At 35.2% G+C, this 27,912-nt stretch overlaps 2 protein-coding genes, 1 long non-coding RNA gene and 1 pseudogene across 4 annotated transcripts; all 4 read right to left on the minus strand.

Moving 5' to 3' along the window:
* Positions 1 to 1,341: 1,341 nt before the first annotated feature.
* Positions 1,342 to 5,433, minus strand: LOC130740666 (O-fucosyltransferase 30). 2 transcript variants are annotated; one of them, XR_009020227.1, is made up of 4 exons: positions 5,218 to 5,433; positions 4,428 to 5,053; positions 2,578 to 3,842; positions 1,342 to 1,693 (listed from the first exon to the last, which is right to left on the minus strand). XR_009020227.1 is itself a non-coding variant. In XM_057593340.1 (3 exons), exons 2-3 carry the CDS (start codon positions 4,877 to 4,879, stop codon positions 2,789 to 2,791), a joined length of 1,506 nt encoding a protein of 501 aa, XP_057449323.1. In that variant the 5' UTR covers positions 4,880 to 5,053; positions 5,218 to 5,433; the 3' UTR covers positions 2,505 to 2,788. The 2 variants fall into 2 exon arrangements, 1 of the variants encoding a protein (XP_057449323.1); XM_057593340.1 differs by lacking the exon at positions 1,342 to 1,693 and having other exon boundaries at positions 2,505 to 3,842.
* A 1,096-nt stretch (positions 5,434 to 6,529) lies between these two features.
* Positions 6,530 to 10,096, minus strand: LOC130740667 (probable ubiquitin-conjugating enzyme E2 16; annotated as a pseudogene).
* A 3,433-nt stretch (positions 10,097 to 13,529) lies between these two features.
* On the minus strand, positions 13,530 to 13,997 carry LOC130735821 (uncharacterized). Its single transcript, XR_009018569.1, has 2 exons — positions 13,827 to 13,997; positions 13,530 to 13,732 (listed from the first exon to the last, which is right to left on the minus strand). It is a non-coding gene; the product is annotated as an uncharacterized LOC130735821 (long non-coding RNA).
* Positions 13,998 to 21,233: 7,236 nt separating this feature from the next.
* Positions 21,234 to 27,909, minus strand: LOC130740668 (D-2-hydroxyglutarate dehydrogenase, mitochondrial). Its single transcript, XM_057593342.1, has 14 exons — positions 27,356 to 27,909; positions 27,108 to 27,209; positions 26,926 to 26,973; positions 26,315 to 26,385; positions 25,793 to 25,911; positions 25,403 to 25,498; positions 25,211 to 25,320; positions 24,302 to 24,382; positions 23,967 to 24,064; positions 23,378 to 23,486; positions 22,480 to 22,585; positions 21,866 to 21,951; positions 21,656 to 21,781; positions 21,234 to 21,564 (listed from the first exon to the last, which is right to left on the minus strand). Exons 1-14 carry the CDS (start codon positions 27,788 to 27,790, stop codon positions 21,475 to 21,477), a joined length of 1,677 nt encoding a protein of 558 aa, XP_057449325.1. The 5' UTR covers positions 27,791 to 27,909; the 3' UTR covers positions 21,234 to 21,474.
* Between the last annotated feature and the right edge of the window lie 3 nt (positions 27,910 to 27,912).

Raw genomic sequence — 27,912 nt, forward strand, 5'->3', positions numbered from 1 at the left:
TTTCTTTGAGTAATTGATTACGACTTCTGAATTAATCAGCTAGCTTAAGATTAATACCATGATTTGTTGCATTGGGTTCTAGAATGTTGATGGCTATTTTCATTGTTTGTCGTTACTCATCCCTCATAAAAACCTAGCTATACTAGCTTCTCGCTTGCTTATTTTGGTCACGATGAGTCCACTGAAATTTTATTTGCTCCAAACATGTATAAGAAATCATCAACTCCATGTTTATTCATCCAAGAAAACATGGAAAAAAGGAATTAACTTTTAACGAACAAAGAACACGAATTAAGGTAGACTTCACCTTTTAATTGGTTCCAAACTTCATTTGCTCCAAACACGAATAATGAAAACTTCACCCTTTAATTGAATGTTCAATGAGACATTTTTAATGGTAGACTTTGTTAGAAGTCCCACATTGGCTAGAGATAAGGCCAATCAAGTGTTTATAAGGGTTGTGCAAACCTCAACTCTTGAGCTAGCTTTTGTGGTTGAGTATAGGCCTCCCAATTTCTAATATGGTATCAGAGCCTAAGATCCATGGCTATGGATCCTAGATCCATTTGTTGTGTGGAGACCTCCCATATTTGGGCCACCCGTTGTTGTTCCCACGTTCCAGTCTGTTCAATCCTGGACGTGAGGGGGTGTGTTAGAAGTCCCACATTGGCTAGAGATAAGGTCAATCAAGTGTTTATAAGGGTTGTGCAAACCTCAACTCTTGAGTTAGCTTTTGTGGTTGAGTATAGGCCTCCCAATTTCTAATAGACTTTACATCTTAGATGAGCTAAATGTAGGACTTTATATTATGAATTGTTTATTTTGTAAACTTCACATATCACCGGTAATGTTAATTGAATTTATTATATATTAATATTGAATTTGATGTATTTGTACTATATCACTTGTGGTTTTAAATTTATTGGGGATAACCGGATAAGGAATTATTTTTTTGTTTACAAGAGGAAAATTGGAGATGAAGGAATGATACTAGAAGAAGGCATAATCATAATTAATATAATTATCTTCGTTCTGTAGCAGCTACTCGTATCAGCATGTCAAGTCATTATATATGTAGGTAGATTTTATTTATTTTTTACTGAAAGGCTCATCAATATTGAGGCACTGCAATGTGATAGAGAAAGTTCGCAAATTTTAACGTTGTTGCGTAGTATAGGACTCGTCACATCTTTCAGTAACCCAGAACCTACGGTTCTTGCTCTAATCACTGCTTTAGCCTTTAGTCACATGCATCTCATATTCTCATCATAGGCTTTTCACAGATTCATGGCTGCTTCTCACTTCTCACTCAGATGTCCTAAATTAATCAATCATCTCATCTTAAAAATCACAACCTTGAAACTATCTTTAACATTCATCACACCCAACTCGAACAACACAAACACACGACTTCAAATAAAGAAAAAAGGTTTAAACAAACACACGCGTAATCATCAATCGTACATACCCTGCTAAAAGATTCAATTGAATTCCACGATATATATAACAATCATCTTCCTTCCAATATTATGTCATCATGTCATGTTATGTGACTTGGAAATGTCCTTTGTTTTTGGATACACAGAGACTCAGAGACCAGAGCCAGCCGTAGGTCTGCTGGATTTGACTTCAGACTTGATTTTGGCCCAATGTGAGCTTAGATTGGACAAGGAATCATACATATGCATTTCGCCTAAAAGAAGATTTTATATGTAAGAATATGAATTGTATATAGATAATTAATATTAAAACTTATTTTTTAGTCTCATGACAATTTTAAAATGTCATGGAATTTTTTTAAAATACCTTAATTTTTACCTTTTATATATAGATCAATACAGGTGTTCAATACACTTGTATCAATACAATGCTGCGACAAATTGGATTCATGTTTTAACTTTTAACTGCTCTTAGATTCTAGATATAAATCTTAATGATGATTTATTATTATTAACTAATGGGCTCGGACTACAATTGTATAGTTGTTTTTGAAGAAGTAATGCATGTTCAACTTGTTTAAGGCAATAGAAAATCCCAGGCCTCGGAGCCAATGCCTTCAATCACAAGGCAGCCAACTCATTTATTGGTCCACGTAAAATATGATAGCAATGTGGGAAAAAGAAACAGAGTCAACTCTATGTAGCCATCATAGAAAGAAAAATAAAGCATGTCAGCAACATAAATTTCGATTTCATGGAATCGCCAATGTTGGTTTAAATTACCCTTGCTTCCCTCAATTAGACTCTTGAGTTTAGTAATCAATATACGCCAGCCTGAATGAGCTATTTCTGTAAAAGGTTAAGAATTTTAAAATTCTAAGAAAAAAGTTGTTTTAGTTGCTATGTAAAAGTGCTTCTTTAATGTGAAGAACTAAGTTTTCTTGTTGGAAAAATAAATCTTTTGCCCTGTTTTCAGAAATCTGATTGATTCCATATTGGAGGGAACAATGATAGCTTTTGCGGGAGGAAAAGTGATTCTGAGAAATTTAACCGTGAATCCAAACATATTGTCAATTGGGTGATTATATTAACAACACGTAACTTTTCAGAAACAAACTGCCATAGAGGAGTTTCATACCTCAAATAAGAATGCCCTTGACTGTACAGTGTCTCTTAACAAATGACTTTGGTTTGGCTAGCTCACTAATTATCAAAATTTGGATACTGAACTGATAACTCAAAACAAGGCCTCTGCAATCATCTCCTGGTACAACGTGACTGAACTCGCAATTCATCAACAAGGTTTTAGCACCTTACAGTAAGAGTGATTTTCCTCAAAGCTATCAACTTCAACAGGAACTTGAGCCAAAATTTCTCATTAGTTCTATATTTTCTGCAATGGTTGACCCAGGAGTTCCAACAAAACCAAGAGATGCACAACCACATATAGTCTGCTCAACATAAAGAAGTACATCAGGCAATACATGATTGGAACAATGCTTTTTACCAATTGCATTATCTGAATTTGGAATGAACCTCTGTCCATGACCCCCTGCCATGAGTTTCATGGCTACTTGCTTGACCAGCTCATCATCTTCTCTTAAGAAATACACCTTGTAGTTATGCGCATCGCTAATTAAATCGCCTAAGTAAGTATCAGTCCAATTATTTCCAGGAAGATCAGTCATTACAAATATATGTATGGGTAGAGGGCCTTCGTGCCTCAAGGATTCTAATTTTTGTCTTAACACATGAAATGTAGCCTTCTGATGATTCTTAAACTGCCCATCCAACAATCTCAGTTGTGCACAAAGAAATGGAGCCTTTATGGTTGCATTAGCAAACTTCTTCGCAGCATTCACAATTTCCGGGACAAATGGAAGAAACTTAACCGTCCCCATCACAGAAAGAAATCTATGGTCTTGATGAGATTCACGAATATCAACATAAAGCTCAGATCCTTTGTAGGGGGCAGAGAAAAGGCTTCCAAATGCTAGTAGTGAGGCTGATTCAGCTTCAGAACCAGGTCCAAGTGTCTTAAATGCGTCTCTCCGTCTCCTGACATATGATATTTTCCTTTTCTGCTTCAGTTGTTCATCGGGTTGGAATGAATCTAACATGCCATCCTCATGACCATCTACATGGTAAGTCCAAACTGTAGATCTGCAATCTTCATTGACAGCATATATACACTTCCCTATACTTCCATGAACTCCAGCTAGCAGGGAGCCGCATTGCTTAAGGCTTTCAGAAACAGTGGACTGCGACTTTGAGTCCTTTGAGCAAGCCAAATCTAAGCTGATGCCACACCATATTGAAACAAAATCCCTGAGATCAATCACTCGAACAAGAGAGGAAGAAACTAATGATGAGATGTCTATTATGTCAGCAATGGAGATATACCTGAAAGAAAGTAAATGGATAGAACTCATAATTCACAAAGATGAGCGAGCAAGTGAAATGTGGTTTCGAAAATAAGTTATGACATAAAAACCATGGAAGAAAGGCGACATTCCCTTGAATCTTACTTTAAAGTCAGAGCTGCAGTTCTTATGAAATAAAAAGGAAACTTACTCAATTATATATGAAAAGTAAAACTACAATTTGAATAACTTAAATGTGTGTGTGTAGAAGGAATTATGCAATGTAATCATGAAATAGAAAAGAGGAAAGTTGTCACTGTCAGTACCTAATTGTCAAATTGAACATAGCTTATCACTTCGCTCCAATTTATAAACATATTTATGAGTCTATGCCTAATCATTTATTAAGACTTAAGAGAACATAACAGACTTTTTTTCTTGTTCATTTTCGTAAAACAACAAAGTCAAAATTTAATTGATTTAGTTCATCTCTTATTGACCAAATAAAGATATTGACATATATACATCTGAAGAATTGCTTCCAGTCTTCTTCACCAGCTATTTCAAAAAACAAAGAGATAGAAAAATCCTCCTAAATTGACAACAATTGACAAAACTAACTAACCTTCCATCACGAACGAGCTCAATAACATGATCCCAAACAGAAAGCCTAAGTTCCTTCGGATCCACAACCCGAAACTTCGGACAGCTACCTAGAGCAACAGCATGATGATCCAGAATAGGAGGAACAACCAGAGTGCGATTCAGAATCCCTGCCAACAAAACAGCATGCTTGAACTCCGAAAGCTGATTGCTGAACCCGCTGTGAGGCGCATACCACATAAATTTCTCGCCTAAGGCCAGGGCTTGGCCGGAACATTGAGGAGCGTGTGATGTCGAAGTTGTTGAAGTTTGGGACAATCCAGGCAAATCAGAATCAGGTTTGATATAATAGTAATACAAAAACAGGAAGGAGAGGAACAAGACAAGGGCAGACACAGGAATGAGGGGCAATCTATAAAGGGGTTTTCTTTTAGATAACATTCTGGTTGGTGTGCTTGTACTCAAAGGGTTCATAGCTTTGCCCTTGTGATGGAAACAAGTAAATTTCTAAGCTTCCTTTGCATCAATGAAAAACAGAAAAGGAAGTGAATTCAATTTCTTCCCCATATTCAACTAACATGGCTCTCAACAACTATCATTTTAGCAAAACACACTGGAGCAAAATCATAATCTGAAGCTTAATCATTTCTGAAACAAAATTAAAAAGCGAAATAGCCCATTAGCAATAATCATACCCACGATTGCAATATCAAATCTGTAGACCTAAACTGATGAATTCACAGTGAACAATGCAGAATTGAAAGGGAAAACAATGAACAAGAACGAAGAAAATGAGAGAAAGAGTTGGTTACCATGCTGGATTGGTTGTTAGGGTTGATTCCCAATTGCAGCGGAAGAAATGGCGAAATCGTGAACTGTGTCCGGCGATGTTATAGGCGCATTGGTTGAAATGACTCTGCGGGTTTCAGAACTGGGTGGAGTGAGGAAGATGAAGATGCACCACTCTTAAACGCATCGTTTCGTTGATATGTACTGCCTAGGTTCCTAATCTTTTGTTTTTCCCTTATTTTTTCAAAACTTTGTTTAAGAAATACAATACAAATTTTCTCACTTCTATACAAGTTGTATTACTTAGAATTCGGGTGAGTTTTCCAAATGTTTAAAAAAAGAATACGAGTGAATATTGTTTATTTTATTATTTTAAAGTTAAGTTAAATCAAGGACTAAAATTATGCTAAGAAATATCTTTTAAGTCACATAAAATGGCGTCAGCAAAGATTGTTTGGTCATAAAACTGATGAAGCGATCAACATGACCAATAACCGACATTAACATTAATCGTGGACATTTTTACCTAATTGCCTATCAAAAAAAAAATGAGGACTAATTTTTTACCTATCTTTTTAGTATGTGGACTAATGTGATCGACCCCATATTATTCAAGGACTAAGATGGCTATTCACTTTAAAGATATTGTTTGATTCTAAAGGGATAACAATGGATAATGTATGGGTAGGGTACTATACTATTATTCTCCATACATGTTTTTTTTAAATAATGTAACATCCTCATATAGTCATATACTACCGTGTGTATAATACATGTACCCCATATTCCCAATTTAGTTAGCCAAAACATAATCTTCATTTTTGTTTAAATGAGTCAAATTCAATATTTTTACTAGTAATTACAAAGTTTATTAGGCTTATTCAATATGAAGATACAAAATTATTCTGAGAACAACCAATTGTTCATAGAAAGACAAAAGGTTGAATAACATTATACACCTTTAAAAAATCCTCCCACACCCTTTAAGTAGCTGAGAACAAATAGTAAAATAAAAGAAACATTTACATCTTTAATAATTTCTTCATTCAAGCAATTAAGATGATGGTTGAGAAGTTATAGAATTACTCAATTAGTCTTCATAGTGCACATCCATTACAAACTAATGATTCCTACCCGAAAAGATTGGGCGAGCAGAATGCACTAGGAGCTAGAAAAAGGGGGGAAATGGTAAAACTGCATCTTTCTACTGTTCATAGAACCTTGCAGCAGTCGAAAGAGTATGATAGACCACATGTCCACATGCAAACACTACTTTCCCAGCATTTTTCACGGCCAACATAAAAATGTCACTCTCACAAATATTAGCAATGCATATTGTCAACTCAGACATATATTAAACACAAAATGTCATCAAATATGAGGGTTAATCAGGCCATCTATATCGACATCCAAATAACACTGAGAATAACCACATTGTTTTCAGTTAGTTTGATCCTTAAAGTGGCTTGAGACACATAGTTTCCTCTTCCTTTACAAATATCAGGCAATTTAAATTTACAGGAGAGTTATTATCCGTTGAATTTAAAGGGATCTTGGTTTATCAAAATGCTTCTCCCCATGTCCTTTCAAAAGGATAACTCTCCAGTCTAGTTTTGCGAATTTATTAGACAAAACTAGGTATTATACTTTGTCATCATGGAACCACCACCTAGTCTCCTTGGGTGATCTGCCATTTCTGCAGTTCTTTACATAACGGTCATTATCTTCAGGCCGTTGCTGCAAAAGAAATCAGGTTAGAATCAGCAAGTCAAAATGACACCAACTAGATGATGGGTCACTAACCCATCTAAATTTACCATTAGATTCTTAAGCATGCTTATCAACAAAAGATTCACAGTAACTAAATCACACCTTTACAGTTGAGCTTGAAAGCATTGAGAGAATGCTAATGCAGATAGAACTAACTGTCATGGCAGGGGACCATGAATCATACAATATATCTGCATAATTCCAAGCATATTAAGTGTCAGCTCATCACAAAAATCCAGCAACAAGTCAATCGTATTTTAGAGAGAGAGAGAATTAGCTACCTACAAGATATGATAGTCTAAAATGGACGACATTTCAGAGCTTGTACTTCTACTCTAAAATCACATATGCTAATGAGAATAAAAAAATAGTCTAATTTGTCAGAAGTCAATCTCTCAAACAACAAATACCCAAAATAGCAAGGTTAACCCTTTTTAAATACCACGTAGTAACAAAAATTTAAATTCCTCGCCACCGCTTAACCCCAAAGAGAATGATAAGAGAGAGTTCGGAAAAGATATAAAGAGACACACGAATAAGTAAAGAAGATAAGAGTTCATTCCTACCTTCCATTTTTCCCCCTCTCCGCTGTTAACCTTCTTTAAATGCATATTATTATAACAAAAAGTGCATAAACAACAAGCAATTTCCTAGTGAGCAAAAGCAAAAAGGGCATGCCTGACCTGACCAATTGTATAGGATATCTCATAGTCAAAACAACATTGTATAATCCACTTATTAAGTAACGAAGTGTGAACGATTTTGAAGTCCAAGTCAATTCCTCCCAGAATAGAAAGGGAGAAAGAGAAAACAAGAGAAGCTGCACAGCCACAAACATATACCCTAGAATACCATAATGCTATCATAAGCCGAAAGTCATAAGTAAATTCTTATATCATAATTCTTTCAATGTTCTAGTAAATGGAGGTTCATTCTAAGTTCAATCTATTGTCCAAAACAGTTCAATGTTCTCCAGTAACATTCGTCTTCCACTTATTCTTAGCCTCAGGAGCCACATGAAGTGATTGCATGAAGCCTATATTTCAGAATTACAAGAACAGAGCAAGGATACAACCAAATAAAGTGTGGATAGAGTGAACGGGTAACTGGGCAGGAAATTCTACAGAACGAGAACAAAGCTTTGGAATAATCAACAGTGCATTTAATAGCGCTCTTTCAATTTTTTTTCATTTAAAAATTTAAGCTGCACTGAAGTCTAAGTTTTCCATTTCTCTTGAATTGGCAAATGAAAAGAAAAAAAAACAAAAATCACTGACTTGTGCAATTCATACGGCGATATAAAATTCTACACATATTACACAAAGAAAAGCCCTTAGTAAGGAAGGTGGGACCGAAACACAACCGTTTACTCCCTCTTAGAATTTGGGCTAGGCTTAACTCTACCTCAAAAACCAGCTCAGAGGTCAAGATTGTTGTACCTTGTAAAAGAACTTATTTAGCCATATCTCTAGTCAATGAGGGAGTGAGACCTTAACACTGCCCACATATATTATTACACCATATCTTATGCTTAGTTATCCTTACAGCCTTAAAATAACATTTCTAGCATAATCAAACTTGTATTGAAGTCCCATTAGAATCTTGGACACACCAAATCATGACCATAAAGCTGCACACATAAGACCCTCCAGTGAAAGTTCTCTTGTTCTATATGTTTTTAAGGTTTACGAACTTCCAAACATGAGGTACTTTCAATTGGAAAATGCTAAATTATCTTAATAAACTACCATAATTGCTTAAAACGCAAGTATTGAATGACAAATGAATAGCATTTAACGTCTAGCAAACTTAAAAACAATTTATACTATTTTCCTCAAAGTAATTAGTTCAAGGAGGAAGCTTTTTTACGAGGATGAAAATTTATTCTTCGGAAATTTTGGAATAAATTTACTTTCTCTGACATAAGAGAAGCTTAAACGAGTAAAAAAAAGCATTGCTCCTCTTCTCTTTCCCCTGGAATTCTTAGCATGCAATTATAATTTTAAATGTCATGTGTTTCTAGGAAAATCAGAAGCAAAATACAAGGTATGAAGAAACTTCCTTCCAGTAAAATAGGTCTAATGAGATAGAATACACAAAGTGTGTACAAACAAACTTAAAAGCATGGATATACCAAAACCCTACAATAAAAAGGCTGTACTATAGCATTTAAAAAGGACAAAACATTAACCAACAGAATTTCTCACAAGATTACATAGGAAAACACAGTAAAAGAACATATATAAAAGATGAATATGATTAAAACCACACACATAAATACCTAAACAAATATGGCCATTGCTGTAGATATGAGGATGCAATGGAGCCGGGTGCAAGAATATGACCTGCAAAACCATTTCTGGCAAAAGTTAGAACAGAATAGCATCACTAAACTAAACACCAGAACTAGCTATAAAAAATGTAAAAAATTATGCATGTCAAGTGCTAAAAGAAGAACCTGTGGAGCTTCCATAGGGTAATTCTCAGGAAAATCAACCTGAAGCTGGTAGGTCTCATTGGAGTAAAGTGTCCCAGGAGCTCCAGCCACTTCAATAACCCACCTTCCATAAACAAAAAAAGGGGAAAACAGTGTAAAACAACAATTGAGGGCATGCAGCAAAAAAATGGTGAATGAACCAAATTGAAAGAAAGGAATCGACTTTGAAATACCCATTTGGAATTAAAAGAAGAAACAGTTACTGTGAAACCGAAAGAATGAGGGGAAACTGAAAAAGTTGGATTTGGGGGAGAATCAGTAGGTGGGTGAATTAGAGGAATTAGATGAGATACCTTTGGAGATTGTCGGTGACTTTGTGCTTGAAACCAGTGGGGGGATTGACCTGCCACTCGACGAGCTCTTTCTGGAGCCTATTGCAGGCAATCTTACTCAGAGTCTGAAAAGTGAAAACATCAACGAAGGATCGAGATTGAAACAGAGGAACATGCGAATCGAACCAGAAAAAGTGAAAAGGGAGAGAGAGATAGAGCAAGTTAGGGCTAGCAAACCTTGCGAGCGGCAGCAGAGGAACTAGTCATGGTTTTTGCGCGTAGAAAGATGGGGAACAATTCAGAATTCAGAATTCACAGAGAGAGAGAGAGACAAAGAGAGAGTGTGTGTGAGAGAATAAATAAATAAATAAATAGTATGAGTTTTTTTTAATCTTTTAATATTCCTCACCCATAACCCATATTTTATAAATGATTGTCCAATTACAACATAGTATGAGTTAAAAATAAGAAGTTAAGACAAATTTTTATTACATTAATAAAATGTTAAAAAGTGAGTTATTGAACTAGTGGCATCGGGTATGACATGGAGGTTAGCCGAAGCTCACTCTTCTTTTTAATGCAATTATTTAGCTTATAAGAAAAAAGTAGAAGTCCACTCTTAGGTTGAAGCGTCGAGAGATCTCTCCGAAGAGGGTTGCCCGCCAACTAGAATTATACTGATTTCAGGGATTCAAACGCTCAACCTATAAGGATGTGAGAGTTAAAACTCGAACCTGAAGTCAGGTGTTTCAAATCTATATTGGGTCGGTTAAGTTTTGTCATCTCATAAACTATATGACTTTTTATTTTGGTCACTAAACTACCTTTCTAGTTCTTATACATTATTGTCTGTATGTAGTGTGATAAGATCTTGGATCCTCTAGGGCTAGATTTCCTCCAGCCTACATCTTGAAATATTAGCCATTAATTTTGATATTTAAGTTTAGTTGCACATTGAGTCATTCCACAAAATTATGTGATCTTAGTCACTTTAATTTTTTGTTGCATTGAAAAATATTTTTAAATAATTATGTTTCTGTATAATTAACATTAAGTATATTAAGGAATTTTATAAGTGTTAATGACATTTTAATTTCATAAATATTATTTTAAGATCTAGTAAACAATTGGTTTTCCTGTTTTTTAAGCCTCACATCTTGTTTGATTTTCATAATTTTCACTGAATTGAATGTGGCTATGAACACTACTAGTAGACATCACGCAACTCATTGTTTGTAAAAGTATATATATACAATGTAAAATATTGGTAGCTATATAATTTTTTTTAATTCATTGCTGGACAAATTGTATACATGGAATATTTTTTTGGAAAAAAATCGGATGCTCAACAAACAACCATCAACTATGATAGATTTCTGGAAAGTGACTCTTGTACAATTATGGAAAAAAAGAAGTCCCTACACCCCATAGGAGGTAAATGTGAGATTCACCTGCAAGCCAATTTGCTTGGTTTCCTTTGGGATATGTAGGCAACAAGCCTTCCACCTTTTTGGAACCAAGAAGGATTGTGGGCAACCAAAGACGCACAATTCTCACAAACCCGCATTAAGCGCCTTGACCACTACTTGGGCGTTTGGTACCAGGTTGGGAAATAGATTCCCGGGAATGTGGAGGTAGGGAATCATATTCTCGTGTTTGTTATAAGGTTAGAAATTGGATGCCCGAGCATAAAACATTCCCGGGAATGACATAACTTTCATAACTACCGTCATTTGATTCTCATGAAATGGGTTGGGAATCTTGCATTCCCATGAGAAAGTGAATGTAACTTCCTACTACTCACAAATTCAATTTTTTTTTTTATCATTTTGAATTTTTGAATTTTTAAATTAATAAAATTTAGGCTTAATTGCACTTTTGGTCCCCCACTTACCACTTTTATGCGGAATACGTCCCTAAACTAAAAAAATAGCATTTCAAGTCCCCTACTAATTGAAACGGCACTGATATTGGTCCCTCCCTCTTTATTCTGTCAAAACTACAGTTTTCTGTCAAAAAATAATGTTTTTTTGCCTATGTGGCATTTTTTAATTGGCATAATTAATTAAAAAAAACAATACTTCAAATTAACTACATCTTCATCTTTGATTTCAAAAAAAAAACTACATCTTCATCTTCCTCATATCCATTTTCATCATTATATTTATCACCATCTTCATCATCTACAACACCATTCCAGAACCAACCCAGCCACCACCCGAGACCCACCCCAATCGGAGCCGGCGTGAGTCGTCGTTTCAGCCTCTTACCTTCAAATTCATGCGACCAAACCGCTACCATGGGCTCACCATCGCCCTTCAAGACGGCCTCCTCCATCTACACCCTTCACGGCTGCGGTCACCGTTCCTTCCCACTGCGAACGCCTCCATAACCAGGTTCTTTTTTCCCCTCCCTTCACGTGCCCTTGCCTCCGTGAACGACTCTGCAGCCAGGTTCTCTTTCTTTCCTTTGCTGCTCGCCGCCGTCTTTACCACACCAGCCAGGATTCTCTTCCTCCCTTTACTTCTCGCCGCCGACGATCTCCATTCTCTCTTATCGGCGCCGACCTCCCTTTCTCTCATAAGCCCCACCAGTTTTTGCCTAGAAAACAAAATCAGAAACCCAGAAAATTAGAAAATGAAGAACAAAGTTCAAGTTAGGGATGATGAAGGACAGATAGATGTAGGGTTACATCAAAGAATATGGGTTTCAGGGTTAGGGATTTTGACTTGAGCTGATGAGTTTGTGAAATTTCAGGTCTGGATGTGGGAGAGGAAAAAGAGGGTGAAATAAATTTCAGGTTTGGGTTTGTGAAGAAGATAAAAGTTCTGGAAATGAATTTGTTCCAAATAATTTCTGGAAATGAAGAAGCCAAGGGTTGTGTTGATGAGGTTTGGGGAAATTGTGATGCTTGCGTTTGTTGAGTTTGAAGATAATGCAAAGTTCATGAGTTTTAATTTCTTACTTAATTTTGTGAATAAAAAAGTATTACAAAATGCCACGTAGGCTAATGGCATAAAAAAATTGACAGAATAGAGAGGAGGGATAAATATTAGTGTCGTTTTAATAAGTGGGGGACTCATAATGCTATTTTTTTAGTTTAGGGATGTATTCCGCACAAAAGTGATAAGTGGAGGACCAAAAGTGCAATTAAGCCTAAAATTTAAAAATATTCCCGAGAATCTTAAATCCTAACCAAACACACCTTAAGTCTTACCCATGAATGATATTCCCAACAATCAGATTCTCAGAAATATTATTCCCGGAAATGTATTTCCACAATGATAACTTGACAATAACCTTGACAATAACCTGTATCCCAAACCAACACTACAATATATAATATTGCCCAAAGTTTAGCTGACAGCACATTTGCCACTCCCGAATTTTTATAAAATAAAAAAGCCAACGACCTGAGTTATCAAAAAAAAAAAAAAAACGACCTGAGTTATCCACAATGCAAAGCTTTGGTGAGCAAATTAAATTAGCAAGCTCGGCAGAGGAAGGCTTGGTTAAATATGTACCATATGATATGATGCTTTCATTTTTAATCAAAACTGACTAATTTGTATCTTTAGTTCTTTACCTTATGCCATGTTGCATAGGCTAAGAAAATCTCTAGTAACAAAAAAGACATTAAGAAAGATGGAGACGAACTTTGTACACAATTATATATTATTTAAAATGCAGCAGTAAGTACACTAAACTATTATTTGGTACCAAATACTAGTCTGCTATTGCGTTTCTCAATCTCTTACTAGGGAGGCAATAGTGCACTACAGTCTACACTACAATGGACAGAGAAATCCGGTGTGTATTAATCAAAGAAATAACATTATCTCTCACTTTAAACAAGTGAGAACAATACAAATACAAAGTTTATATACAATGAGATTGGGATCCAGCAAATTATGCAATGAAAGAGTGACGAAGAACTTTATATGGGTTGAGTATGTGATTGGGATCCAGCAAATTCTTGATTGAAGCCATCAGTTGCACCTGCACAATTCCAAAATGGTTTAGACATTCAATTCACAAGTTCAAATTTTCAAATGAAGGAATTGCAGCTTGAGTCCACAATATACTTACGTACAGTTTCAAGGGACTTGCTATACAAAATCTCGCTAGCTCTCATTAATCCCAGGCCATGCTCTGCACTAATACTGCCATTGTGTTTAGATGTCCATTCATACACGAAAGGTTCATTTTGCAATAAAATCTGCAAATTTTAACAGTGAAAGTCTTGTATAAAATGCAAAGAATAATTTCATAACCATGTAGTTCTTTAGAGTTTGTTTGAGCTGCCTGTAAGAATTACATGTTAACGGGATCTATATTAGAAAATAGAACACCATTATAAAAAAAATAAAACGGTAAATTCCGTACATCTTGAAGATTCTTTCAATTTGCGGAAACACGCACACAACCGTGTGCGACAAAACGAGACCTTCCACTTGATCTCTCGTCTCTTGCCAACTGACTCTTTTGATGGAGCATGAAGCAATTAAAGAACGTCACTTGGCAAGAAACGAGAGATCAAGTGGAATGTCCCGCTCTATCGCACACAGTTGTGTGTGTGCTTCCGCAAATTAAAAGGATCTTCAAGACTTATGCAATTTACCGTTTTATTATTGTTTATGATGAAGTTCTATTTCCTAGTATAGGTCCAATTAGCATGTAATTCTTACATGTGATATCAGAGCATGGAGCTATTAAAGAACGTTAGAGTCGCTATTAAAGAACGTTAGAGTCAAGTGTGGATCCTGCCCTTTATTAATAAAACATGGGAAACCTAATTTCCATCCATCTTGAATATTAGGCCCATAAAAACTGTAAGAGTATACAACCATATGTAAAGTTTAAATTAAAATCTGCTCTAAGGATGATATAGCTGGTAAAGAGCCTTATTTGGATCACACTAAGAATTCTAGAACATAAGAATATAGGGGATACACACATTGGCAACAAGCAAAACGGCCAAGGAATTTAGCTGAGACTATTGATTTGAAAAAGCACCGCATCCATACCAACATATTCATAGCATTAAAACTGAAGTTTCAAGAGAAACAAACCTTTACAGCAGTGCTTTTGCTGGAGCAGCTTCTGCTGCAACTAAAGCAGCCAGTTCAAGTCATTTCAGCGACTGTTTTATCGATTGAAACTTGGGATCTAGAAGAACTGACATCATGGTTCAAGTCATTTGCTGTTTTCCTTGTTTGCCATGTAATGTACTCACATGGGCAATGCGAGGCGAATTATTTGAGGAAGTTTGTATGCCTCCTTTACTATCAAAGGTTCTATGAAGTGTACTCAAGGTTGGCTTTCCGATCCTAATGTCCAATCTTAGATAGATTTTCTCTTTGATATATCTACAGCAGTTGCTTGTATCGACATGTTTAAATTTCAAACCACAGAGAAAAAAAATGCTAATCTGAGAACAACATCTTTAATTGCACTCAATGAATAAATAATGCAACAGGATCCAGACCAGAAACGTAATTTTCACCATTTTCACTTGCAGATAAGTCATTCAAGGAAACATTTAAGGAAAACAATATTTTGAAGGTTTGAAATTTTAAAAATACATCTCCTTTATTAATATCTTTATTAGTATTCATTGAGTATGTACCCCTTCTAATTTTCCTCCTTACTCTTTTGTTTATGAAGGTTGCAATATATCCATGACTAAACATAAAATGGAGATGCAAAGAACTTTGTTATTCTACTTAATTTCCCAAATCATCTCACTATACATAAGTTGCAAATAAATCTTTGAAAATGATATTAATGAGAGCATCAAATTCCTCAAAATGAAGGTCAGTTGGATAAAAACCATGTTATTTATATTATGATATCTATGGAGTACTCTTTTTGTTGCCGTATATGTTGAAGAAGTCTTGAAGGTAGATATTAAGCTTGGTTGGAAGAAGGGAGCAAAGATAACATTCTCTAAGAAAGGAAACCTAGATGTAGATCAGATCTAATCTGGCTGTGCCTACCGTGTGTCAGTTTCAACTGACACACGGTGCTTCAGTTTTACTATATGAGTGATAAGACAAAAATATCCTCATTTTCTCAATTTTTTCCATCTTTCTCCTTCCACCATCACCATCCTATCACAACCATATGAGTTTCTCAATCACCAGGTGCCAACACATTCCAGATGAATTCAGTTTCCTTCCAGATGTCAATCAAAGAAGCATTAATAGTCATGGCACTTGTCCTAAACATAAGCATCCTAACAACCAGAAAGAATGAAATCAAACTGAGCAAATGAATCGTTCAAATGATACAATAGAAACTACTTAAATATTTGGCAATCGTACTAAGCAGCCACTCGTTGAAGACCAAACCAGCAACCCAGGAGCATACCATCATCGACAATACAGTCCTTCTACCGCCATGATCGTCAATTATCTCTTTGGCCTTCTTATAAGACGCAATTGAATCTCGTTGCAATGCCATCTTCAACCATGTTGAAGGACCAGTGATGACTTCTGCGATTGCGCCAAATGTTGTGTGTTTCCCCACCCATCTCAGTTCCTCAGGTGACTCTCTGTCTTCGTCATCCTTGCTGCGTCGCGGCCACCGTCCCATATCAGTTTCCGGCGGCGCGTGCGACTTCTAGGACGACCCCTTTGTGTGCTGGAGATCTAGATCCTGCGCGTGGTTCTGATGCGAATTGCGAAGGCTCCACGACACCGATGTGGCTCTCTATGGCCATCGTCGTCTGCGGGGTGCATGTGATGAGCACAGATATAAGGAAGGGAACTCAGAGGAGAAAGAACCAGATCTGATGAGAGAAACCCAGATCTGATGAGAGAAAACTCAGATCTGGGTTTAATTCTTCTCTTTTTAAATTTATCTGATGATGATAATTGCAGATTTGATTTGGTATTTTGGACTTACTTGATTGGAATTGAGAAATTCAAAGTGGTGAGGAGTGCGGCTGGGCTGAATGGTGGTCAGGGAGAAAGGATCTGGTGGTGGTTAGGGAGGTACAATGTTTTTGGTGAATCCTTGGTGATGATGCTGGTAGGCCGAGGGAGATTGACGGTGGCAAGCGGCGGCGAAGGGTTCTACAAGGAGAGTGCGGCGGTTTTGCAAGTGGAGAAAGGGAGAGAGTAGAGCAGGGGTATACTTGTCATTGTGTTTTTTTTAAACATTGAATCTGGAACACTCAATATTTTAGTATTATATCCAAGGGTGGAAGTTGAACTGGAGCACCGTGGATCAGTTTTGAACTGACCCACGGTAGATGAAACCATCTAAATCTTTGTAGTGGATGAAAAACCTCATGCTCTTTTTTAGATGGATTAAAATGATTTGGTTGTGACCCATAAAATCTTGCTTATAGAGGCTCTCATAGAAAGACTCTCCACATACCAACTTTGGATGGAAGAGATATCGAAATTGAACTGACTAAAACGGTCTAAAACGGTAAGACCGGGTTATGTAATTGTGGTCTCAAACAAAGGAATGTCTCTTTCTAAGAAAGATAACAAGAAAGCAAAAAGCAAACTTGAGAAGTGAGTTTAATCTAATATTCCCATCAAGGCTTACCATGGCACAGAAGCATGAGCTGAAAAAGATATTGAATAATTTTTACGACTAGTTCAATCTTTATCTATTAATTAATCGATAGATAAATGTTGAATTTGTCATGAGTATTATTCATGATTTTTTTCAGTCCACACTCTTGTTGCGTTGTAAGTCTTAATAGAATCATTAAATCAAAATAAATTCTCAAGCTTCTTTCCTTGGCAGTTCCTTAGAAAGAAACATTCCTTCATTCAAAGCCACAATCACGTAATCTGGTTCCACTTTGTGTCACTTCAATTTTGAGATCTCTTTCATCCAATGTTATTATGTAAAGACTATTTCCTATAAGAGCATCTAAAAACAAGATTTTTTAGGTGACCACCAAATCATTTTTATCTCTCTTAAAAAGAGCACGAGATTTTTCATCCACCTCAAAGATTAGATCATATTTGCTTCTTAGATTCCTTTCTTAGAAAATGTTATTTTTACTCTCTTCTTCCAACCAGACTTGATATCTCTATCTTCAACATACTACAACAAAAACTAAAAAGAGTACTAGACTATGAAGCCAAAAGCATATATCTCATAGTATCAATAACATGATGGTTTTTTTATCCAAGCCTCAAACATATGGTCTCATCAATATCAACCTCAAAGATCTATTCATCACCCTGCATCCCTGCATATGTCTTAGAGGCCCAACGTTCACTTGATGAACCCTAACTCCAACTGGTCTTATACCATACCATTCCCCCTAGATAATACATGTAAATTATATTGTACACGTGGGAATGAAATTCATCACGTGATTAACTACTAGTCGGAATTAGTTAGGATTAATTACAGGGTTAGTTAATCAGTTAGGCTTAGACAGTTAGTTTGTTATAGGCTTAACAGTTAAAAGTTAATTTGTTAGGAGTTTCTCAACTCATTTGAACTTTTGTATATATAGCACGCTCTAAATCAGTGAATCATTTAATGATAGAATGTGCTATATACAAGAGTTCATAGGAGTTGAGAAACTCCTAGCAAACTAACAAACTAACAGTTTAAGCCTAACTGACTAATTAACCCAGTAACCAATGCTAACTAATTATGGCTAGTTATTAATTACGGGGTGAATTTCATTCCCACGTGTACAATATAATTTACATGTATTTTTTGATTATTTCAAAACCGCTAATTAACTTGCCAAATTTAGCTATTCATCCTCATTGTCCAAGAAAAAAAATCAGGGCCTCAAAGGTTTTGTAGAGGGAGGCATTCCTTCCATCCACCATTGGATCTCAACAAGGTTCGCATGCAGCTCTAAGGCGAGGTGCGAGGCAGAGGAGTGCGAGTACGGCAGCGCGAGGCTGGTCGAGTCCCTTCCATGGAGGTTGTCGTGGTCGATCATAACCACTCATTTAAATAATATACTTACATGCCTACATCCAATGGTTGTAAGTGTAGGACCCTGGGGGATCAAAATATTAGGTCCACCATATCTCACCCTATTTTATGTATAGTCATGGATATAGATATTATATGATCATGGATAACATTCGACACAAAAAAATTGAAAACAAAATAAATATAACAGCCGATGTAAAAGACTCGAGAAAATAAAATCCATGGCATCTCTAAAACTAGTTATTATGATGTTAAACAGAGAGAGATAATTGATTAAAGGAGGAAGAAAAACCAATACTCCTATTAATAAAATCTACAGGCTTTTGCTATAAATAATTCGTGGAAACCATTCATTGTGATCAATGATTTCTGAAACAGAGAATAAACATAAAGCTTAAAACACGATAATAGGCCTCGCCTTAGAGAACTCAGTACAGCACTTATGAGCTAATGACTTTTAAGAAGCAAGATGTAATCAGCAAGATTTAAGAGTTACCTGGTCAAGTCTATCAGCAACATTTGCTCTATCAACAACAGTCATGGAACTGGTGCTTACTACCTACCTCATTACATGCATACCTCAAGCATGTCCACCTTTTTGCTACAACACAAGACCTAAAAGGCAAGGGAAAAGAGGATAGAAATAGGCAAATTAAGTGTATGTTTGGTTTGACGTGTATCCCAAGGTATTAACAAGGAAGCAAGTTTCATGTCGAGTTCAACATGAAATCAAATCATGTTCAGTTTAACGATCGAAAATCCAAATAAAACAATGAGGTTACCTTAATAAATAAAAATTGCATGCCACACAAGAGTATTCTTTGTCATATTCCTTGCACCAGCTTTTGAATCGTTCTCTGGCTTCTGTTTCAGAAAGAATATGGGGCTTGCGACTACAGAAGAACACTGATGGATGCCGCCGCGAAGCGAAGGCGGCAGAGAGGGAGGAGAGTGAAAGCAGCAGCTCTCAGAATTTTTTTTTGAGATATGAAACAACGGCTTAGGTAACACCAGCACCGTTCACTCCTAAACCCTTCCTGTATATATACTAAAACGATTATTAAGCCCACTAATTCTTGGTAAATTTTGGGAAAAGATCTTTTACCTCTGAAATTTGAGGAATTCTACAAATTTTCAAATATATTTTTTCCTTTTTTATTATTTTGATTGATTGAGATTAATTTTGATTCCAGCCTGGTCGTGTCTGCTATATATTGTTTGTAAATTGTCAGCATTTAGATTTTTTTCTTCTTCAGATTCATGCTTTTAGGAATAAAATATGATTCAATTTTGTAATGAACTAAATAATTTTTTTGAAACTAATGAACTAAATAATTGAATGAGAGAATCCTGATTTCTGTTTTGGGTGTTGTTATATTTTTATTTTGTCTTTTTATTCTCGATTTGATATCATTTTATGATAGCAATGAATCTGACATTTTATTATCTGATTATTATAAGTTTTTTCTCTTGTTCGATATTCTTTACTGGAATTTTGTGGAATGAGAAGAAGATTTTGAGACGAAAACACTTTTGATTAGAATCAATCTACTTCTATGATTCTGTTAAAAAAAAATCTACTTCTATGATTAGATTATTGTCAGAAATAGTTTTTTTTTTTTGAAAAGCCAGAAATAGTTATTATTTCCTCATTTATCTCCTTAAATTACTCTATTAGCTTATTATTAGAAATAATTATTATTTCCTTATTCATCTCCTTAAGTTTTTTTTTTTTGAAATGTCCTTAAGTTACTCGATTAGATTGTTCTTGGAACTAATTATTCTTTCCTTATTTATATTCTTAAATTACTATATTTAATTGTAATTAATTTTCTATAAATAAAGAATGAAATCAACTCACATAATTGTGGTGAGAATAATTCCATCTTACATGATTTTTAAAATTTTTAGATAGAATTTTCTCAGCAAATTTGAGAAAGACTAACAAAAGGATATCTTTTTTTTAAAATTTAATGGAGAGATTCTACGAAAATAAAATATTAGAAAGAGAATTTTCAAATTGTGTCAATATTTTCAAATTTTTCAAAAAAATTATGAAGAAATTTACAAAAATATTTGTGACAAATTCATTAAAGTTTGTCAAATTTTTATATTTTTTAAAAATACGAATAGAATGTTAAGATTTTTTCATAGCTTCCAAACATGGGGATGTCTTGAGAATCACTCTCAATGATAATAACTTGAGGATGAGTGGATAACCTCAAACTTTAGATTGATCACTTATGTGTCATATACAAGTATCATAACTAACTAACCTAAACTAACTATCTGACAGTTAACTTCCCGACAACCCGAGACATATATATCTAACGTGCCTATCTTGAATACAATATTGTTAAAGGAAGAGGAAAGCAAAGCTTTGGTGTGTAAATCAGCAAGCTGAGCAGAGGAAGGTATTGGTTAAATTCGTACTTTATTCTTATCATATGCTTTCATTTTTAATAAAAACTTTCCACTTCGTATCTTTACCTTATGCAATGTTGCATAGGCTAAGAAATTTTTTAATAGCAACAACAGACATTATGAAAGATGGACACGAGCTTAGTACACAAATACTTATTTAAGATGTAGCAGTAAGTACACTAAACTATGATTTGGTACCAAACACTTGTCTCCTATTGCGTTTCTCAATCTCTTGTAGGAGGGAGGCAATAGTGCACTACACTACCAGGGACAGAGAAATCCGGTGTGTATATACTGAAAGAAATAACATTACCTCTCACTTTAAAGAAGTGAGCACAATACAAAAACAAAATTTATATGCAATGAGATTGGGATCCAGCAAATTATGCATTGAGAGAGTGAGGAAGAACTTTATATGGGTTGAGTATGTGATTGGGATCCAGCAAACTCTTGATGGAAGCCATTAGTTGCACCTGCACAATTCCAAAATGGTTTAGACATTCAATTCACAAGTTCACATTTTCAAATAGAAGGAACTGCAGCTTGAGTCCACAATATACTTACCGTTTCCAGTGACTTGCTATACAAAATCTCGTTAGCTTTCATTAATCCCAGGCCATGCTCTGCGCTAATACTGCCATTGTGTTTAGATGTCCATTCGTACACGAAAGGCTCAATTTGCGATAAAATCTGCAAAATTTAACAGCTATAGACTTATAAAATGCAAAGAGTAATTTCATAACCAAGTAGTTCTTTTGAGTTTGCTTGAGCTACCTTGTCATCATACTGAGGCACAGAAATATTTAAATGCAAATTACCATCTCCAAGGTGACCATATCCAACTACATTAGCAGCATTACCTGTAATTAAAAAAAATTAATAATCATGGTCTAGTATGCACCATTGTGATACAATACAACTGATAACATATTTTACATAATAAAAGGCTAAGAGAGTATACACAGGATTCTAGGACACAATTAAATCTCATCCATTATGATTGTGATAGGAACCGAATTTATTACAGAATATTTATGGAAGTACTGGTGTTCGAGAGCCAGTTTTCTCCTACAAATTCTAGAATTTTGAGAGTCCAGTCTCTCCCTAAGACAACCACCCAATTTCTGAATGTCTAAAATAACAGCCACAACTTCTATTTATAACTAGAAATTTAATAACCACCCCTAGGCAGTTTTGATAGAACATAACTAACATAAACTTATGTAAATAACTAACCCAATAACTACCCCAACAAATAATTAAATAATAACTTTCTAACTGCTACTGTTCATGCGCACTGTTCATCCTATCAGATTGTATCTGAACAATACACCAACAGAGGGAACTGAAAATATGACAACAAATGGTAACAGTATTCTGTTTCTTACCTAGTCTAGAGCGCATTTCTTCGACAAGATTGTACAGATTTTCAAGAGGTATTGATAAATCATATTTGTAAACTGCTCCTACTCTCATCAATGCCTCGGTTATACCCTGAAACCAGTAAATAACATTTAATATAACTGAATTCTACAAAAATATTTTCATTGAAGAACAATTAAGGATTTCATTATAAATTGAAATTCTAGTCACCAATGACAAACCGTTGCTGTAAAGCAAACAGAAGAAATAAAACTTTTGAGGAAAAAAAGTTCCGTTTAGATCCTTATGAATTTCAGCCACTCAATACGTTCACAAATCTAGTTAATTTTGTCCATTTCAATAAACTGAGAATAAATATATGTCAAACAAGCAAAGAAGGGTCTATACTGAAAAGCATCCACAAGTGCTTACTGATATCAAAATAATTATGAGCAACGTAGCCCAGAAAAAATGAAGAAAAAGAATGTCTAATTTAGCAGGAAGTTCATATTAGTTGAAGAGTAAAACTGTAAAAGTATAAAACCATATGTAAAGTTTAAATTGAAATCTGCTCTAAGGATGATATAGCTGGTAAAGAGCCTTATTTGGCATGCAAGATTGCAAGCGGATATGGAGTCATGCACACTGGTAACAATAACTTCTACATGACACCGGTATGCAATTTCCAAATCCAAAGTGTACAGATGATCTAACTTGGTGAAGCTAGTTGATTTAGGAAATGAAGCATGAATTCAGAAGAGGAGAAAATAGTCAAATACTGACTAAAAAAAATCAGAAAACCAGCTCAGAGAAGCGAAACCACTAAAATATTAAAAGCTTAAGCACAACAGAGATATATCCTTAATGTTGAAAAGCATAGAGTATTCCTCCAAAAAGGAGAGTCATGGAACAGAATATGTCAACCTCACGTAGACGCCAAAAGGATGATGCTTGGTTTATGTCTTGGGCAAGAACACCATCAGATATCAATTCATTTTCCATTGAGTGAAGTAGAAATGCTTCAAGCTTTTGTCTGGTGATATGAAAATCAAATGAGATATCAAATATGAAGGACCTTAATTACATGATCAATGTTGACAACTAAAACAAAATTACACATATTAAGGATAAACAAATGTGTTCAGGCATATATTTAGGTTCATGGCATAAAATTTTCATTTCGATAAACATAGGATATTTTAAGATGAAATTGTGGAGGACAAGATATATAAAGAAACTCTCCTATACCTGTTATCTATAAGTGGCCAGACCCTGCAAGTAGCAGGTGCCAGTTCATTAAGGCCAGTAGAGGCCTGAGATTAGTAGTGACAAAATTCAGCACTGAATAAGTCCATTAACATGGAAGTTTACACTAATATCTGTTGAGAATTGTCTAACATACGATTTAAATAGGGGGTATTTGATTGATTAAAATCCATAGCAGGTGAGGCCAATGTAATTTACTGTACAAAAATGAACAACGTAAATCAAGATAAAATGGCAAGAAATTTACTTGTCAGAAGATTCATCACTTCCAGTTGTCTCAATCAAAACATAAAAGTCATGCAGTGTAGGTAATGGATTCCGAGCACCTTCAAGGTGATTTATAACCTGCTCAGAAACCAATCAGACCAGTATGATTCTCACAAATTTTATGACAAGGAAGAGAACATTATGTAGGTCCTTTCAAAATCAGAGATCAAAGTCCAGAGCTCCATAGTCCTAGACTGGAGGCAATGGCAGCATTTAGATCAAGTTTTAACAGATGCTTATGAGCCAAGATAACTTCAATGCATGTAAGTAACAATTAAAAAATTAATTACATCACAAAGTATCACTAGAGATTACCAAATTCATTGACTGGCTGTCTAAAAATTCAAATGCAGATAAAATCTCCCCAAGTTTCCTTTTTGCTTCCTGTAGTAGCTTCTGTTAAGCAGTATAGAAACACAAGAAATCTAATAAGATTTATGCCTGTTTTATTCTCACAAACAAAAGGGGCAAAGCTTATTGGAATAAACTTTTTCTAGTAAAAGGTAAACATAAACCATAAGACCACACAGCACAACAAAACATGAACATACAAAATTTCATAAACTTTTACATTTTCAGTTAGCAGTATAAATTGTCAAAGTTTGACAAACAAAAATGAATACAATAGGTCAACTTATATACAAGAATTTCCCCTACTTTGTAACTTGAAGTTAATATGTTCTCATTAGCTCCTATTATCTTGTCATTAGAGATCCATTTTCATTTTCCTTATTCAAAGGTGGTGGATATGTTTTTCTTTAAAACAAAATAATTGATGATCTAAGTAAATCCTTATATATATTGTATTCCTTTTCTTCAGAAATGCGACCAGTTATGTTTTCATAAATTTATTATATGTGTTCCCTATAAAATACAGAGAGGTTTGTGTGAGAGTCCTTTTGTATTCAGGTTCACAGTTCTTCATCATTGTACCTATGTTATATGTGTCTACACCTTATAAGATGATAATAAGAAAATTAAAATAAAATTAGAACTCAAGGATCCACATAAACAAAAATGAAAACATACACGGTAAAGAAAAAAGAACACGTACATTGCTTCCAAATCTCTCAGCATAAAATTACCAAATTCATAAAGGGCAATCAATTGAACTCACACATAGAAATTACAAAAAAGAGACCAGTGCAACAACCAGAATAAACTATGACTAGTTTTACAAATTGACTTCGCAAAGTAAATTCTAAGTAAGAACATTAATCATGCCTGGCAGCAGTTATAATCTTTGCAAGCAAGAAGAGCCACGTTTACTGAAGATAACTTTGGTGGGGTTAGTATTGCAACCTTAGTAACAATTCCCAAGGAACCTTCACTTCCTACATCATTGGGAAGTTAAGTTACAATCACATTATCTATTAGTTTCCAGTTTTGCATTATTATCAACTGTTAACTACAAACCTATAAATAGATGTTTCAAGTCATAGCCAGTATTATCTTTGCGCAACGTCTTAAGCATGTCAAGTACAGTACCATCTGCTAAAACAGCTTCAACTCCTGCCAAACAATCAGAATCTTGCTTCAGAATAAATTTAGCAGAGCCAAAAGGAAAGTGGATCAATTATGCCACTAAGTTTGCAATGTCTTAAACAATCCCAGTGGTTTATACTCTGATATGAAGATGATTCTACCTAACAATTGGACTCAATTATAGAAATCACTAAATCATCTAGCATTGGTGCATTGACTTTGGAAGTATTAAATTTAGATGATATAACTACACAGGTAAAAGTCAATCAGACTCAACCTGTTTAAACAGTTAAGGTTTTATGGGTTAAAGTATTCTCTTACCAAGCACACTTCCATGAAGAGATCCATAACGAACAAGACGCAAACCACCAGCATTGGTTGAAACATTTCCACCAATCTGGCAACTCCCCTTAGCACCCAAGTCTAGTGGCATAATAAATCTGTATGAACAGTGTAGACAATTAAAATACAGAAAGTACACCTCAAGGCTATGAGTAAAACTCAAATGGTTGAAGAAAGGGGAACCGATCATCTAAAAATTTCAAGACCTAAGTTATGTCACTGCACTATCACTACATAGAACTTTGAGAAAAGAACAAACCAAATGAAAAATCATTTTTCCACTACCGCCATAATTTCATCAAGCAAAGGACCAACATAATCCCATTTTGGAATTATTAGTTAAAAATATGGAAGTAGCAAGTTTGGTAGTATTGTAAATTCTTCTTTCAAAAGTAGCTAGCATCAGATTGCCCAAAGAAAATATTCATCCAGTTATGGTTCTATGAAATTGATCTATAAGAATTACAAACTATAACGTCTTTATAAAGTGAAAAAGATTACCCTTCATTGTCCAGGAATGATATTATATTTTCCAGTATGCATCCAGCTTCACAAACCAATATTCCACTAACCTACGAAAGACATTGGCAGGAACTTCAGCACTAAGTATTGAAATCTGTCACTCCAATGTCTGACACTGAAGTTAATTCAATTGAAACGAATCCTATAATAAATTTGATGCAATCTGGTGTTTTAAGGTCACTGGTGGAATCAGATGTTGTTTGGTTATATGACATTAAAAAGCTGTGTTAAGGTGAGTTGCTTGTGGATGTTTGAGCATTGTGGTCCACACTCCGCATAGTATTACTTTATTTTACAGACACAACTTTCTAGCCATAAGCTCTATCTGAAGCATGTTGATTATAAACCTATTGTGAACACAAAATAAGCTAATGCAATATTTAATTTACTTTTTAGAAAAATAAAAGACTGTAGGAAAGAAAAACATTGATCAGATGATAAATTGATATAAAAGTAGCTTTTTTTTTAAAGAAAATGCTACTCAGTGCTCAATAAAGTACAGAAGTTCCTACCAAAACCATCCAACACAAACACACAGAGGAAGGAGGGAGCTCATAAAAAATATGCCTTTCAAGAAGTAGATAGCCTACCTTGTCGAAAGATATGATCTTATTCATAGAACTAAGACTAACAATCACCTGCAGCATCAGATTGTAAGAAAGTAGTCAAAATACAACATGCAAAAACAGCATTTAAGCTCACAGTAAAAATTGGGCTTTTTTGTAAGATTGAACCCTTATCATGACAGAGAGTGAATGAAGAAGAGACATACTTCATCAAAGACAGGTACACTTCCACCTACAAGACCAGTGTTTCCACCCTGAGGAACAACAGCCAGGCTTCTGGAGTTACAGTATTTAAGAATCTGAGAAACCTGCAAACAGAAATACTCTTGAAAACAAATCAACAAAGAAAACACAGAATCAATGTTCTAAAGGGGTAATGCATAATTGCTTATTACATGCATGCAATAGAAGTAAAAGAAAGGTAAGAAAAAATAAAACAGATAAAAGACAGAACCTGATCAGTGTTCCAAGGTTGTAGCAGGAGCTTACTAGAGCCTTTGTACTTATGCATCCAATCAGTGTTTACAGTGCTGAGCTTCTCCTCATCCTGCACAACATTTTTTTGACCCAGTATCTCCTGGAAGTATCTAACATCATCATCATTCAATTCTGAGAATCTGGGGTTCCTCTGAACCAACCCAGGCATTGAAGCATAGCATTTATGCTGGATTCCGGTTGAAATTCCAACACCCATTTGCTGATTTTTCACTGAAAATCTTAACGGGTTGAAGAGTGAAGAAACTCTATGCTCCCCGTGGGCAATGTTGGTCTGTGAGTGCCACCAGTTTTCATCGAAATGAGGTGTTGAAGGGAGAAGAGATGGGTTGCGTCGGGGATTGAAGAATGGGGTGAGTAAGCGAAGTGTGGCTCTGGTGTTCCGATTCATCATCCTTCGTTCTCAGCTGGTGCTTCTGTGCTAGTGATCAGCTTGCTTAACCTTTTGCTTGCTTGGGTTAATTCAACTAATGAGAAACCGTAACTATATGTCTGTCCCACCAATTACTAAATAGT

The sequence above is a fragment of the Lotus japonicus genome, chromosome 2 (assembly GCF_012489685.1).
Source record: "Lotus japonicus ecotype B-129 chromosome 2, LjGifu_v1.2".
Classification (NCBI taxonomy): Eukaryota; Viridiplantae; Streptophyta; class Magnoliopsida; order Fabales; family Fabaceae; genus Lotus; species Lotus japonicus.